Below are 15,663 nucleotides of genomic sequence, written 5' to 3' on the forward strand. Positions count from 1 at the left end.
GGGCCTAAGTATTATGATCATCTCCTACTAATAAAAAGGCAAAACTAGTTGAACCTCCAAAAGTAATGGAGCTAAAGGGATGAGGTACAAAAGGAAAAGTAAAACTCATGATTTTTATTTCTCTTTTACCCTTTTATGAAATATTTTTCTTTTTCTACTTTCATTATAAATTTAGAATTTGTTTGATAAAGTTTGAAAGACGTCGCACCATTTCTTTTATAAATGATATTTCATATCAATTGAGCTATGTTTATATTAAAGTATACACATGTGTTTGACAAGTATGACATGAACATGCTTTTTTAAAATTGGATGAAATTTGCAACTTTCTCCCTTAAAAACTAATTAATTATTAATTATGTGTTAATTAGAAGATTAGAAAAGAGATATTCTTGAATATGTAAAAATGTAGGAATATGTATTGGTTGACAGATAATATGTTACCTAGTCATGAAAAAGATAGACGCATGTTATTAGTATAAATGATAACGTTCAAAACTCACGTGCAATTTCAAATCATCCATGTTGTTATTATACGAGTAAACGTAGACAGAAATGTAAATTAAAGTTGATGAAAATGTTAATTTTAACCATTGGATTAATTAATTAAATAAGTATGAATTTTATTTAACCTTTCTTCATTGATCTTTTTTCCACTCTCAATCATATCGCAAATGGTGGTGGTGCCTTTGAAAACAGAAGCAACATAATATCGACTTTTCCACGTTACATGCCACTAATTAAATCACCCATTTAATTCCCACTTTCTTTAATTTAAACTATCATTGTACCCTAATCACAAACATACTATTTTTTTTAAAAAATATCCCATTCAACAAATGCTCCATTTGCTATAAACATACAAATTTAAAAGTTTAGAGCTATCATTGTAATGTATTAAATATGTTGACTTACCTTATCTATACGTTTAACTATGGAAAGGTACTGTACTTTGTTTATTGGAGAGTATATGATGGAACATATTTATTTAATATGCTTTTAATATTTTAGACATGGTTACCCTTTTGAAATTTTAAAAAATAAACCTTTTTAAATATAGTAAAATAAATCAAAATATTTATGAAATGTTCTTAGAAATGTCATTAGAATGGTTTTTTTCTTTTCTTTTACCTTCGTTATCTTTTATCATTTTAAAGTGATAAATATTATAAATGTTTTGATGGATATTAAACTCGTAACCACTTGATGGTTATAAATTTAATGTGTTTAAAATCGCTTGAATGCTACATATCTAGAGCTATTTTAGCTAGACGTTGAATGTGTTTATTTGATTCTATGTATAAATTAAAGAAAATGATTTTGGTTCAAGAAGAGAGATCTGTTGTTCTATGTGTGTTTTATCTTTTCATTTTCTCTAAACAAATAATTTTTCTTTAATTTCACGAGTGCATATCTGAGATTGAAAGTTGTGTAAACCTTGAGAAGCATGAGACATGTATGATTGAGATTGAAAGTTGTGTAAACCCTGAGAAGCATCAGACATGTATGATTTAGCATCGAGATTAATTGAATTTTGCATTTGATTTCTACAAATAAGCATTTGATTTCTACCAAGATAGCAAAATTTCACATATATTTTATTAACAATAGCATATTATCAATAGATATCATTCTCTATACAATGATTTTTTTAAAAAATATATTTATATACAATAATTTCTTGCCTAAATATTTTTGTTCTTATTTGATCAATTTTGATAAAATTAACTTTGAAAAACTAAATTTAAAGTCTATTGAAAGTGTTGAGACTAAATAAATTGTAAATTCGACAATTAACAAATTAAATTACTTAAAAAACACAGAGACTCAAATGATATTTTAACCGTTATTTTATCTCTATAACTTTTTATTTGAGTATCTCTATCATAATTGTTGTTCCATATAATCGGATGCTCATAGTTTTAGAATTAGCAATTAATATGCAAATATATATCTTAGCTTCAAATATAGAACCACCATTTAATAATTAACACAAATTAAATACAAGATTTAGGTAAACTTTGTTAAAAATAAAACCATGTGAAAATTATAACAAAAATTATTACATTTCTAAAAGTAGGAAACTAAATAGTGAAATAAGTCAATGTCATAATGATCTCAACATTGAACATTTTCCTTCAATTTTCAGAACTATTCTTTTTTCTTCTTTTATCATTATATAATTCATTCCCCTTTTTAATTTTTTTTTCTCTCAAATTATTTTGAAATCATATTCTCATTCACTCTCTCATTCTAATTTTGAAAAAGGCAAAACTAAAATAATAATAATAAAAGGCAAATATTGAATAAAGTGAGAATGAAAATGATGGTGCATAAAAGTTTTGTTTAGGGCCATCCAAAATAGTTCAAACAAGGAAAAATAATTAATTTCCTTTTAAAGTGGACCATTATTATATACAAAATTGAACTCATGATTCAAATAAAGCAATTTTCTAATAATTTTCAAATGCATTTCAATGCCTATATCCTATAGTTGGGTTGGCACATTACATTAATACAAATCCTTATTGTATAGAATATAATATTTTCATTACAAACTTAAATTTCTTCTTATATTACTTCAAACACATCTTCAATCTAAAACATTGAATCAATTATTAGGATAGAGATCTCTAGTTGTTAGACACTTATGGGTCAAATATGATAAAAACTAGAATATGATAGACTCTCTAAAAGTTGAGGTCATCGTTTCCTTTTGATAAAATCCTATCCAACTCGATTAGGTTGGTAGATTTAAATATCGAAGACGATTTAAATTAAAACATTTTGAAATAAATTTAATTATTCAACTCAAATGAAACTTAACAAAACTACTTTCGCTCATGTCTGACTGATGGTAATTACCTTTGTGCAGTTCACTCCAATATCGAATCACAAATTGTAACGTCACAATTTTTTTTAAATGGATGGATAAAGATAGAAACGAACGAGTACATATGTCCATAAATATTTTTTAAAAAAAAAGTGAAAAATGATTATTTCTTTGGAAATTCCAAATTTGCCCCTAGAATTAGGCTTTCATTTGAAAGAGGTTTCGTAAAAAGTTTTTTGTATTTTTTGCCGCTGAAGAGTTGGTTGTAAAGTAACTTTTCTTTAGCTTTGTGTTTTTTCTTTAACTTCCACTAAAATAAACAAAGAGAGAATCCAAAGTTTTGATATATTCTCCAACTTTTGTCCTTTTTTTTTTAACTCTTTTTTAATCATTTCAATTCTTCCATTTCAAATTCAAATATATTTGTATATTATTTCAATTAAAACGAATCTCTTCATTTCTCATTTTTTTTTCTTCCATTTCTTTAACTTTTAACACTATCAAACAACTATTCTACTTACAACTTCTATATATACACCCTCATCTATAATAACATATCGTGATAAAGATAAAATCGTTCGGTCATACTTTTAAATTTTCTAACTTCCACACTTTTTTATTTTTTGACTTAAACATCAAAGTGTGTATGTCGTAAACAACATTGATGTGCAAGTTTTCTCTTTTGCAAGCCACGTTATCATTTTTCTCTTCAAACAAACTCACTCCTGATCTTTCCGATCCAAAATATAGCTATTGTATTAACGTCTTTGAAGGTTGTCGGATAATGTTTTTCCTACTTTTATATCATCCCTTCTACTTTTGGATTTTGGTTCATACATTAGTTGAATGTATGTTGAGTTAAAAAATAGATTAAGAAAATAAAGATATCTATAAGTTTCTATTTCTTAAATGATTAGGGAGGAATATGTAGATACATAGGGCATTAATCTCTAATATTATAAAGTTTGGGAAAATATTACTCTTGGACGATTTTGACCTTGGTTATTTAGTTAGTAATTGATTCTATTAAAAGTCTATTTAACACATGGTTGAAAGTTTAAGAACCTATTAAACAATTTCAAACTAAAGTTCACAGGTCAATTAGACACATATCTCCAAGATCATGGACGACTAAACATGTAATTTAACCTTAGTAATTTTAATAACGTCATCAACGGTGGATGTATTTTAAAATGTAGATGCATATGATTAATTATAGATATATCACCGTTGTACTTTTGATCAATATGATATTCTTTTTATGTTAATAACAAGACTAAATTAGCTAAAGTGGACATAGTTTAAATCGACATATGAATGTGTTAATAATCATGAAGTTTATGTTCGAATTCTAATATCTTCAATTTAGTTGGAGAATTTAGGTTCAAATCAGTCTATTAATTTAATTTTTCTTATTAAATAATTAAAATGATAGCAATAACCATTTTCAAAGTATAATAAAATATTTTGATTTGGTATATTTTTTAAATTATAGTTATAAAGTTAAAAGTTTTATACTAAATTTTAAGTATTAAAATAGATGATCCATCAACGTAATGAAACACAGTCCCCAATCAATTAAAATATCATACATTTTTGTTGTTAATATAAAAGAAGTTCAAATCTCAATAATTTAAAATTGAGAAAGTAAAATAAAAATTGGATATATAGATGTAAAAGTCAAAATAAAAAGCAAAGTAAGAAAAGGTGGTGGAAATTGGAATCCAAAGAAAGGTCCTTGAATTTCTAAATGGGACATAGAGATGTCAAACACCATGTGGAAGGGAAGCCCATATTGTACATATACTACCAAATTAAATGTATAGCCTTTGTTTCTTTTTTAAATTCAATAAAATTGAGATAATATTAACAATAAGTAATAATAAATGTTAGGTCCCCAACTTGTTGACCTAAAGACTATCCCAAGAATGTCAGTTGCCCTACAAGAATCTAAAATATAATTTGAATTTACAATAATAATAAATAAAATTTGAATTACAATCAATGATGATGATACCTACTGAGTTTAGGTCACACAATCTTCTCTTATGGTTAAAGATACTCTATAACTTGGGAGGATATACCTTTATGGAAATAATTTGGATATATAGAATTTCATGTGATGAAATAAAAAGTATATACCGACAGATGATGATAAATTTAATATATAAGTAATCATTTATCGTATTCAAATAACATGAGAACGAGTTAACTTTTATCTCTTATAACTCAAAAGCAACTTACAAAATAGTAAATGGAATTATATATTAAGTTAAAGAAAGAACAAAAATGTAAGATGTTATGGTATATTAATTTGAAAACATTCCACTATTGAGGTTGTGCTTTCCACCCTCTTTTTTAACTCACTTATTAATAACTTTTGTTTTATACTATAAATTTGATTTTGATTGTTGAACTTCCCCTTTGTTTTATTTGTCATTTTCTATATAGGAATTAGAGATGGGTCTATTTTAAATTAATGAATCCAATACTTAGTTTTAACATTTTGAAAAATCATATTCAAATTTAAAACCTAAACACAAAAATTCTATTAAATATCATCGAGTTAAACTTTTCTTCACTACATATTACGACACTACAAAATTTATTTATATATTTTTGTAAAAAAAGTTAATTTATATATAGTTTCATTAAATTTTAAGGATTATTTTAAAATGTAAATAGTCATATATTTTGTAAATATTGATGTAATATGTTAGATTTTGAATTATTAGAAAGAAAACAATTTTACTTTTTTTTTTCTGTTGAATTGCTTGGAAAATTACATAAAAATAAATAAAATTATATTTATAAATACTTTCAGACAAAAAATTTGTGATATAAAATAGTTTGTCGACAATGAAAATTTAAATATTTCTTTTGTATAAACAAAAATCAAAAGATAAACCTTTTCTTATATGTTAAAATGTTTATATATATATATATAAAGGGAATTCTAAAAAGTTAGGCAATGGTTGAACTTTCAATGACAGAAATGATGGGTTGTGAAATGAAGCAGTTGGATGGGGTATTTATGGTATTTACTTTTATTTTTTAAAAAAAGAAAAATAAATAAATGGTTTCACATTGTCACATTGCTAAATTGTGGATAAATTGAGTATATATGTTGACACCAATCTTACTATAATAACATGATGTATTGACATTCCAATCTATTTCTCAATTTAAATTCTAACATTATTTATTGGGTAATGTTAAAGAAATATTAACTCAATAGCTATTTTTAAAAATTTTAAATATGTTAATAATTTTTTTTTGAATATTTTGGAAGTTTTATGCGAAATAGACACAAACACTAAAGATTTATAACGTGGATGTCGAAAAAGATATAAACATTTTAATTTTATGAAAATATCGCTAAAGTAAAAATGTTTCAAACAAAATATTATAAAAATGAAATGTGAAAAAAATAGATATAAGACTATTATGTCTTTGTTAATCTAACATATCTGTCCCAATCTATGATAGGTTTGGATAGTTTATTAACTTTTGTAAATATTTAGATTTATTTCACCTCGTTTTTTCCTTTTTAATGTTTTCTTGCCTTTTTTTTCTAGGGAATAATTGAAATATTATTTCACCTTTCATACCCATAAAAACGTGTCACCAATGTTGTAGATATCTAAATCCATCATTTAAGGAAAATTTTAATTTATACTAATGAACTTTAAGGTTTGTATCAATTTAAACCTTAAACTTGAAGAATTGTACCAATCCAAACCTAAACTAATAATTGTATCAATTTAGGCTCTCATTTTATATACATGTATTCGTTTAAACTCTTCCTTAAATTTTACTTGAACATAGCTACGAAAGTTTAAGGTTTAAAATGATATTTGTGTAAACTTTAGTTTCATGATTATACAATAAAACTCTAACATTCTATATAACAATAAATGTCAGAAAATGAAGAGTTGTGTTTCTCTCACTTGTTTTCTTTAGCTCTTAATCAAATTTTTTTTTATGGAAATACAAATTGAATTAAAAGAGGAAAGAAAATAATAAAAGTCAAATAATATTTATTACATCATAAATGACTAACCTTGAAGTCACGACATGAAACAGTTGGAAACAAAAGTTTACCAAAATTGACCCTCGATAGTCGCCACGTCAGAGTTTCTAAAATTTTAAAAATCAACGGCTGAAAATGCATTTAAAAAATCACAGCCATCGCAATAGCCGGTAACGTTAACCACTCCCCCATTTCCTTTTCAAATCTAAACTCGAATCCAAATGTGAATCCGTCAGCAACTCCCACGACTAAAACACACACACACACACCCCACAATGCTCAATTACCAAATTACCTCTCCCTTTTGAATTTCGCACTCTCTCTTCCTCTTCTCTTTCTTCTCTTCACAATTTCTTTTTCAAACTTCACACAAATGAATGAGACCCAATCGAAAAACCAGTAAGAAACTCTAAGTGGGTGTTCAGAAATTTTGAGAAAAAAAAGGCTCTGGAAATCCAAATGGGTTCTTACTAGAATAACGGAACTCACAGTGTTGAATCTCAAAAAATATCTCCAACAACAATCATGGCGTTCGTTAATTTCCCCATTTTTATGGTTTATTTTATTGCATTTTCACTTTCATTTTCCTATCTTGTATATGGAAATTCCGAAGTGAAAGCGTTGATGGAGCTGAAGGTATCTTTAGACCCGGAAAACAGAGTATTGAGGTCGTGGACAATTGACGGCGATCCTTGCGGCGGAAAGTTCGTCGGCGTCGCCTGTAACGAGCACCGGAAAGTAGCTAACATATCGTTGCAGGGACGTGGGCTCTCTGGAAAGGTGTCGCCAGCGGTGGCAGAGCTGAAATGTCTGTCGGGATTGTACTTGCATTATAACAATTTGTCCGGAGAAATTCCTAGAGAGATTTCGAGTTTGAATGAACTTGCTGATCTTTATCTTGATGTTAATAGTCTCACAGGTGATATTCCTGAAGAGATCGGGAATATGTCGAGTCTTCAAGGTTTGTTCTGTTTTTTTGTTTTTGTAAATTTAAACAAACAGAGAAACAGAGATGATGATGATGTTGTTTGCAGTTTTGCAGATTTGTTGCAATCAATTGAGTGGGAAAATACCAACTCAGATAGGATCTTTGAGGAAGTTAACAGTTCTTGCTTTACAACACAACAGATTAAGTGGTGAAATTCCTACATCACTAGGAAGTTTAGAAATGCTTAAAAGACTTTATTTGAGCTTCAATAACTTCAGTGGGAGAATACCTTTCAATTTAGCAACAATTCCTCAGTTGGAAGTTGTTGATGTCAGGAACAATTCCTTCTTTGGCCATGTCCCATCTGGTAATCCCTTTCTCTTTCTCAAATTCTTTTTTTTTTTTTTTTTTTTTTTTGGGTTCTCTTTTCTTTGTTTAATCCATTTGTGTTGAAATGCATTGAATCCAATATCTGACCCTTCGACCACCAAGTATGATGATTCATATTTGCAATTTTGATGCTAGGGTTTAGCGAAGTTCAACGTATACACACTTCAGCTCTTGAGGCTCATTTGATCTGTATTTTGAATTTTCTACCTAATAGAATTGTTCTTTTTCTCTATTTGAATGTAGGTAACATACTATTATTGAGCTATGTGAATTTGTAGCTAATGCATTGTTAGTGAACCATGTAAATTTATGAATAATACAGTGTTAGTAAATCATGTAAATATGTAGGTAACACACTGTCTAACATCCTATTAGTGAACCATTTAAATATTTGTGATGATTTTCAGTTGAGTTACGTTTTCTGTTTTCTTTATTTGTTGATTCGCTGACCGTTTAAATGGAAATGAAGGTTTGAGGAAGCTGAATGAAGGGTTTCAAGGAGAGAACAATCCGGGATTATGTGGAGTTGGATTTGTAACAGTGAGGAAGTGTACTGTTTTTGACAATGAAAATATCAAAGGAGATGGATTTCAACCTTTTCTATCAGAACCTAACAATACAGCCACAACTCAAAAGAACATCCCTCAATCTGCTGACTTTTACAATGCCAATTGTAATCAACTTCATTGCTCAAAATCCACAAGAGTTCCAAAAATTGCTGTTGTTTCTGCTGTTCTTATTGTCTCAGTCATTCTCATGGTGTCTATGATTCTCACTGTGTTTTGGTACCGTCGTCGTAAACAAAAGATTGGCAACTCGTCACTTTCGTGTGATGACCGGCTTAGCACAGATCAGGCTCGGGAACTCTACTCGAAGAGTGCTTCTCCTCTTGTGTGTCTTGAGTATTCCCACGGATGGGATTCACTGGCTGATGGAATCAAAGGCTTGGGATTGTCTCAATATCTCGGCAAGTTCATTTTTAATGTTGAAGAAGTTGAATCTGCAACTCAGTACTTTTCTGAGGCTAACTTGCTTGGTAGAAGCAGTTTCTCAATGGTTTACAAAGGAGTTTTGAAGGATGGATCTTGTGTAGCCATTAGGAGCATTAATATGACTAGTTGTAAGTCCGAGGAAGCTGAGTTTCTTCGAGGATTGAACTTGCTGAGCTCTTTGCGGCATGAAAACCTTGTTACTTTGAGAGGCTTCTGTTGTTCTAGGGGTCGAGGTGAATTCTTCCTTGTATACGACTTTGTCTCGAGAGGAAGCTTGTCTCAGTATTTAGATGTCGAAGACGGTAGCAGCCACGTTCTTGAATGGTCTAAGAGAGTTTCAATCATCAATGGCATTGCAAAAGGTTTGCTTCTCATTATTAGATTGGCAAAGTTTTCCTTTCGTTTTTCGTTCTAACATAACATTGGTTTCTTGTTTTCTAAACAGGCATTGCATATTTACATCATGAAGAAGCAAACAAACCAGCCATGGTTCACAAGAGCATATCTATTGAGAAGATTCTCATTGATCATCAGTTCAATGCATTGATCTCGGACTCTGGCCTCTCCAAACTTCTTGCGGACGACATTATCTTTTCGTCTCTCAAGAGCAGTGCAGCCATGGGATATCTTGCACCTGAATACATTACGATCGGTCGTTTCACAGAGAAGAGCGACATATACGCATTTGGAGTCATCATATTTCAAATTCTTTCTGGGACACGGAGACTTGCAAACTCTCTTCTCTTGCAAGCCGAAGTATGCAAATTCGAAGATTTTATCGACAGAAATCTGAAGGGAAACTTCTCAGAATCCCAGGCTACAAAGCTAGCAAATCTTGCACTGTCATGTACCAACGAACTTCCCATCAATAGGCCAACCATTGAAGATTTGATAGAGGAGCTTAACAAAATTTAGTTAACTTCAGCTTCAGAAACAGCAGCTTCTGAGTTGTTGAGAGTCGGTGTTCGTTCGAGAACAACATCAACAAGAGATAACGACATTTGACAAAGCCTCCATTGTTGGAAGCTTCAAGAAAGGCAGGAACTAAAAGTTGGATCTTCTTCTGCAAAGTGAGATGCACATGGATTGACAAGGAAGGAAGAAGAGCATGTAAATTTGGGAAAGAAATTGTCTGTATTGTTCAAGATATGTATAATAACATCAGTTGGCTATTTAGAACTTCACTTTGCATTTCTACAAAAAAAAAAAAAAAAAGACTAAATCTTTCATTTAGTTCTTGAATTTCTTTTTTCAAATTAGAAATTTAATCGTTGAAATAATACAAAATAATATCAGTTGATTCATGTGTTTCTACCTTAACTGATTCAACCTAATGAATGAAGGTTTAAATTTTCCGTTTTCCTAATTCTAAAATGGATATTGATACTTAGAAACCATTTAAAACTCAATGAATTACTTTTGAGCACAGTTTGAAACGTTGACGAATGCATCACAACTAAAAATATTAGTATTTTTTGAACAATGTACCAAAGTACTACTATAGTTTTTTAATTTAGTATAATAACTTTTTTAATCCCAAATTTTAGTCATGATCTTCTCAAAGTGAACATTTCCAAAATCAAATGACTTTAAAGGGCCAAATAAGATTTAAATGTTTGATTCATTTTACCACAAAGTTCAAAACCATACTTGAGATATATGCAGAATTGGTAGCAGATCTCTAATTCTTTGTTGCAACAACAGAGATTTGACTTGGATAAATGAAATTTTTTGTCTTACAAGCATTTATAAACAAAAGAAGTATCCAAGATCTCCATAGATATTAATTATTGATATCGGATTATTATATTTATGTACGAATATATCAAGAGATATGTTGACAGATATTTTCACCGATCAAAATTTATGCCTAAATTTTTCTTATTCAAGTTTTAGACACAAAGAATAACTATACATTGATGACACAAAATGTTTGTCAACCATTATTCTATAGTCGAGTCATGAGCATAAGAATACAAACATGAGGGGGAAAAAATCCTTAAAGTTTGGGAGCACTATCATATCAGATTGATTGTACGTGAATGATGCTAACAAAATGTTATAATTCTTATTCTTAAGATCTGAGGTAAATTTCATTCCAACCATGAAATTTGGGTTACAAAATTGAAGGTTTTCAATTTAGGTATGAGCATGTTCAAAAGTTTAGCCAATCTAGATACATTTTGGTATAAAAAAAACCCTATATCCCTCATTACATACTTATTTCTCTTGTACATTTTCCACTCATACATCCACAAATGTGAAAGTATGTTATAAGCTTATTGATCTTATGAAAGAAGCAGTATTTAGTCTACCTCAATAACACACATGAAGATTTTAAATTAGATCTCAATTTGGTGTTTAAAATTTAACAAAATGTGTACACAATTGAACGGTTGTACGAACAAGTTAAGTAAATAAAAATAATCTGTAGAGAATTTAATTGTACACCCAACCAAAAGGCTCAATCTCTCATGGTAAATTAAAGTGAAAATAAAGAATAATAACTTAGAACCACTTTGGTCGCTGCCTCCAAACCTCCCAAAGTTAAGGTTCTTCCACTGATATACCATTGATATTGTAATCGCTTCATTGGTTTACCATTTTCTTATAATTTCTAACAAATTCCTTTTCGTAGCAACAAAAAACCAAGAACTCAATACAACTAACATAACTACACTACACTTCCTGGTAAAATTACTTTATTTCGTATCATAGTTAATGGAAATGGACCAACTTACGTATGAGCATGGCATCTAAAAAGAAACTATAACTGAATTGATATTAGTTCGACATACATTAACGAAACGAGATACAGTGTGTCATTGCATCCGTAAAGAGGTTCTATAAAATTTAATCTAAGCTGGTGCTTCAAATATATCATGCGCCAATCTAGTAAAGAAAATTTGTTGTCCTATATCCATTTCTAGTAAATTTCCAGAAATCGCCTGTGAAGGAAGCAAATCACTAGAGAATCATAGTATTACTTTTTGATTTTTGTATTATTCTCCTGGGTTGAAAGAGCAAGCGGCAAAGTCTAAATCAAAGAAACAAGATAGGAACAAGTTAGTAACCTTTGTGAGAAAATATTGGGAATGGGAAGTACGAAGTTGTAATATTATGAACTTTACAGTTGGCAAGATGGCTATTAATCCCAACTGTTTCGACTCCTTCGAAATGCCTTCTTATCAGAATGGACCTTCTTGCTTTTTAGGCGTCTTTGTTCCCCAATAGCCGCCCTTTACACAAATACAAAAAGTATACCCCACAATAAAATAAGTCAAGGGAGCTACATAAACATTTTGAAATCAAGTGACCATGGAAGTTGAAAGATCTCACAGCTTAGCAATTTTCTTCTTTTGCTCTTCTGAGGGAGGTGGCGGGACATAAGAAGCAGCATCAATTATAGCCTGATTTTCAGATGGAAGAAAGGCTCATTCATTGGAAATTTATATTCAGTTAGGAAACTGCGGTAGAATGTTGAATCTACTATAGAAGAAATGATCACATACTATTTTATTTTTTATATATTCTCCATTTGATAGACAAGAGGACAAGGATCTTATGACGTATGAGAAGGAAAAGTACCTGAAGTTTCTCCAAGGCATCTTCAATATTACCCCTGAAAAAAGGAAGAAAAGTTTACGAAGTTTTCTTTGGTAGAAGAAACATGGGAGGAAAAATAAAAAATAGATGATGAGAACAGAAGTTCACTTCTGTGTTCTAGTTTTTGTGGATGAGATTACAAGTTCTCCATCCTTGTTGATCCGATTTTTCTCCTGTTCAGAAGCAGGAAGCAAAATTCATGTCAAGATAGAGACAGAAACAGAGGAGTAATATCCAATCATGGTGAAAGATTTGTGAACACTTCAACCACTGTATGGTTTTGAAAGAAAGGCAGAAAGAAAATATTTTTGGAGTTTAGAGCTTTCAAAATAATATCATCTAGTGGAGAAGAGGAAAGATATGGAACAGAAAATTTGAGTAACAAACCGTTTGCAGAATCTTTTCTCTGATTCTCTCGCTTAGCCAATACGCCTCTTTAACATTGAAGCGCATGTCAACCTTCGTGTTCACTGCACTATCATTTACAGAAATGATGCCTCATAATGAAAACAGCTCTCTAAAGCAGAAATAACACCGATCAGAACAAAGAAAATAAACTAACCTTTGTTAACATTCTGACCTCCGGGGCCACCACTTCTTGCAAAATTCACAATGACATGGTCTGAAGGAAAGGAAAGGAAAAGAAAAGTCACACTAGTAACAAAGATATTGATTGAGAGTAATCATATCACATTCACCATCTTAGCAATTGCTATGAGGGAACCTTTTCTTTTAAGAGTACAGGAATTTGTTTAACTTTTTCCATTTAAGGACATACTAGCCAAAGACTTTTGGTGCTTTGTCAACATTAACAAAATAATCCCAGCCCGAACTTCAAATACAAATTTGATATAGTAAATAAATCTATAAAGAATGAGAAAACAAATAAATTATTTGAACACTTGACTGATGTTCTTCTGCAATGAAAGGAAAAGGAGTAAGGTTTAATGTGGGTAGAGAAGTTTTATGAAGAAATTACAAGCAAGGGATTAGCTATTTTAGGTAGTTCAGGAAAAAGTACGGGAAGGGGAGGTTAACTTTCTGGAAGTTAAGAATTTAGTAATTAAATAAGTTGCTGAAGGAAAGCCAGAAAATCAACCACCTTATGTCGTATACACCATTTTAGGTGGCAAACTTCACAAAGGACAGCTTAAATTTTCACATAAAATGAGGAATCCAACACCAGATGGTTCAATGTTTCAATACTATTTCTACATACCATATCAAGAAGGAGATATACATGTTGGGATTCTTCTTTTTGACTGTATCCAATGCACTTCGCTTTTCCAGTTTCCATGGTAAAATTCCAAAAGCAAAATTGTAGAGTCCTAGTGAATTTCCCATCTCCACTCAAACACAAAAACCTATACTTCTACTAAAATTCTAGGATCTAAACTATACATTTATATATGAATGGACTAGAGAGAGTTCCTTAGAAAGAGGAAGCGCAAGTAAAGATTTTTCTTCTTCAAACAGGCAAATTGCATACCTACAGATAGAAAACCGAAGGATGGGAACGGCAACCACTCAATTATCTCTCAATGGAAATTGCAAAGAAGAAAGTTCAGAGGGAATCTATATTCAAAAACCTGCCATCCTCAATATCACTCAGCCAGAAATTGTCAATCAAGAGTTTAAAGAGAGACAATCTTCAAACTCCTTTTCATTAAGATTCCTCTTAATGCCAAATTCCAACAAGCATTAGCATGATCCCAAACATCTTTAGTGAGTGCAATTAAGAGACTCAAAATCAGGCAGGAAAATGATAGTCAAGGGTCAAGGCGATTTGATAGAGGTTAAGTGTATCGGACTTCGAAGAAAAGTTAACAACCGAAAAAAATCCAAAAGTTTCAATTTTTCCAACACCCATTGGATAACACTTGATCAAAGAATCTGCAAGCAGCTTCAATGAACGTGAGCTAGTCTACATACAGAAAATTTAGACAATTTGGACGTAGACAAGAGAACCTATATCGACTTCAGCTGGAACAAAACCACAATATTCAGTAAATCAAAGCAACGATCATTTTATCAACACAAAAACAATAGTGATGCTTCTATAGTACCCCAACTAAAATGGTACAACAAACTCAAACCCAGAACTAAAGAAGTGATGGCTAGTTCAGCTTGAGACATACCGAGAGTGATTTTGGGGGCGGGTTCGGTGTCAGCCAATAGAGCGCGCTCCTCCGCCTCTAGCAACAGTTGCTGCATCTGCGACATCCGGGAAGACACTTTGCCACCGGAACCGGGGGAGTCTGAAGCGGCGCATAGGACACGACCGAAACTGATGTCACGAAGCCGGAATCGCAAAGTGGCATTGGGATGGTGCAAAAGTTTAGGGAAGATAGAGGGTGGCGATAGAGAAAAATAGGGTTGGGAGTGAAGAATTTCTCTGAGGATTATGTTTGTGGTGGTTCTAATGACCGCCATTATTTTTGCTACGACAACTTCAGGTTGGGGAAGACGATGCTCAGTCGTTGCTGACCATTAACCCAACGGACAATGAAATGAGTGGTTCTTCAGTTTTCGGCAAAATTGAAAGAAAAAAAATCTCTTTTATTTTCTTAAAATATATTATATGTCAAATTGCAAATTCGGTTAAATCATTCGAAGGAAATCAGAATTTAGTTCAATTATCAATTAAATTTTAACCAATATGACTCCATATATTCGGTACATATACCATAAATTCACTTTTTTCTAAGATTCTCCCAATATCAATAATTTCACCACGTTCTCGTAAAATCTATACAGAGAATCATTGATTGTTGTCTTAAACGATGTGATTATAAGATGACTCATACACTAACGAATGTACAAACGAAAACCATGAAAGTCCCAAATGGTACCCATGCCAATAATCCAACGAGTACGAGGT

At 30.9% G+C, this 15,663-nt stretch overlaps 2 protein-coding genes across 3 annotated transcripts; one reads left to right on the top strand and one right to left on the bottom strand.

Annotated features, from left to right (window-relative positions):
• Nucleotides 1–7,060: 7,060 nt before the first annotated feature.
• LOC101203099 (probable leucine-rich repeat receptor-like protein kinase At5g49770) lies at nt 7,061–10,488 on the top strand. Of its 2 annotated transcripts, none has more exons than XM_004147898.3 (4): nt 7,061–7,827; nt 7,901–8,161; nt 8,654–9,538; nt 9,622–10,488. In XM_004147898.3, exons 1-4 carry the CDS (start codon nt 7,392–7,394, stop codon nt 10,089–10,091), a joined length of 2,052 nt encoding a protein of 683 aa, XP_004147946.1. In that variant the 5' UTR covers nt 7,061–7,391; the 3' UTR covers nt 10,092–10,488. The 2 variants fall into 2 exon arrangements, with proteins under 2 accessions (XP_004147946.1, XP_031737819.1); XM_031881959.1 differs by having other exon boundaries at nt 7,691–7,827; nt 7,909–8,161.
• Nucleotides 10,489–11,861: 1,373 nt separating this feature from the next.
• Nucleotides 11,862–15,335, bottom strand: LOC101203339 (peptidyl-tRNA hydrolase ICT1, mitochondrial). The gene is made up of 8 exons (XM_004147899.3): nt 14,921–15,335; nt 13,345–13,404; nt 13,170–13,252; nt 12,891–12,955; nt 12,765–12,798; nt 12,516–12,586; nt 12,308–12,415; nt 11,862–12,213 (listed from the first exon to the last, which is right to left on the bottom strand). The coding sequence occupies exons 1-7, from the start codon at nt 15,213–15,215 to the stop codon at nt 12,325–12,327; spliced, it is 699 nt and encodes a 232-aa protein (XP_004147947.2). The 5' UTR covers nt 15,216–15,335; the 3' UTR covers nt 11,862–12,213; nt 12,308–12,324.
• Between the last annotated feature and the right edge of the window lie 328 nt (nt 15,336–15,663).

Source organism: Cucumis sativus, chromosome 3 (genome assembly GCF_000004075.3).
Source record: "Cucumis sativus cultivar 9930 chromosome 3, Cucumber_9930_V3, whole genome shotgun sequence".
Classification (NCBI taxonomy): domain Eukaryota; kingdom Viridiplantae; phylum Streptophyta; class Magnoliopsida; order Cucurbitales; family Cucurbitaceae; genus Cucumis; species Cucumis sativus.